General features: G+C 37.7%; 1 protein-coding gene across 1 annotated transcript; it reads right to left on the bottom strand.

Moving 5' to 3' along the window:
* Positions 1-922, bottom strand: LOC108357822 (peripheral plasma membrane protein CASK-like). The gene is made up of 2 exons (XM_017608895.1): positions 654-922; positions 1-576 (listed from the first exon to the last, which is right to left on the bottom strand). Exons 1-2 carry the CDS (start codon positions 810-812, stop codon positions 397-399), a joined length of 339 nt encoding a protein of 112 aa, XP_017464384.1. The 5' UTR covers positions 813-922; the 3' UTR covers positions 1-396.
* Positions 923-1022: the final 100 nt, after the last annotated feature.

Genomic DNA, 1022 nt, shown 5'->3' with positions numbered 1-1022 from the left:
ATTTATAAATTTTTCTACGAACTAGTGTATGGAGTTTGTGTATGTTTCGTGTGTATATTTGCTTGTGTCACTTTGTGCACTGCCGCAAGTAAATATGTCTTTACGCTTGAACATTTCACTTTTGCCATATTAGTTCAACATCTTGCCATATTGCATTTATTTTTTCAATTTCACAGTATACTTTTGCACGCTTGCACGTTAGTTCATATCAGTGATGTTTTTCTTCTTTTTTTTCTTTCTTTTTTAGCGATGCTGTTCTAAATGTAATGCATATTCATTGTTGGTATACTTAGTTCAAAAGAGGCCCGCATTATGTTGTTGGGCACCGGCTGCGTATGCTTCCCATTCACAGTCACAGCCCTCCAAGCAGTCGGGACACTCAAGCTCACTGTCTTGTCAGTATAGCCATGAAACTGGCACCCATTGTGGAGTGGTGTGCACGCGTTCGATGGCCGCTTCCAGCGTAGCAATTGTCTCGCTAATGTCGTTGTTTACAATCGTCAAATCAAAGAAATGTCCATACAATTGACGTAACATATCGGACTCCTTAGCCAGCCGCTCCAAACTGCCATCGTACTGCAATGTACATACAAATACAAGCAAAGTATGAGAATTTTCATTTTATATTTATTTGTTTGTAGACTTCAACTCACATCAGCAATATTTTGTAATGACGGCGCCGCAATAAACACTACGTATGGCGTGAACTCTGCAGTACGTAGAATTTTCAAAGCTTGTGGTTCAACATCCAATATAGCCATTTTGCCTTCGGTGTGTATGCGGCGTATAGTATCCAATTTCGTGCCGTACATGGCATCCTCGTGAGTACCTGTAAGAGATTATAAATTACTAGTGAAACCGCATGGCGGTAAAACGACAAAATTCAAATTAACTTTTTTATACAGGGGAAACCTTATTCAAAAACCTTAAAATATATTCTTAATGATTCATCTAAAGTTACGACTTATGCAAATGACTTTTATAAGTATGATTTAAAAATTAAAAGTCAGTGACTGATATAT

The sequence above is a fragment of the Rhagoletis zephyria genome, unplaced genomic scaffold (genome assembly GCF_001687245.7).
Source record: "Rhagoletis zephyria isolate East Lansing unplaced genomic scaffold, Rhagoletis_zephyria_1.1 Rzeph_scaffold_85241, whole genome shotgun sequence".
Classification (NCBI taxonomy): domain Eukaryota; kingdom Metazoa; phylum Arthropoda; class Insecta; order Diptera; family Tephritidae; genus Rhagoletis; species Rhagoletis zephyria.
Note: the sequence above shows the minus strand (reverse complement) of the source record. Positions and strands in the feature narration are given on the sequence as shown.

Bases quoted from the DNA above. Each gene is read 5' to 3' on its own strand.
- LOC108357822 (XM_017608895.1), bottom strand. From the start codon at position 812: ATGTACGGCACGAAATTGGATACTATACGCCGCATACACACCGAAGGC. The intron at 577-653 runs GTGAGTTGAAGT...TGTACATTGCAG, and splicing joins CATTACAAAATATTGCTGAT to TACGATGGCAGTTTGGAGCG.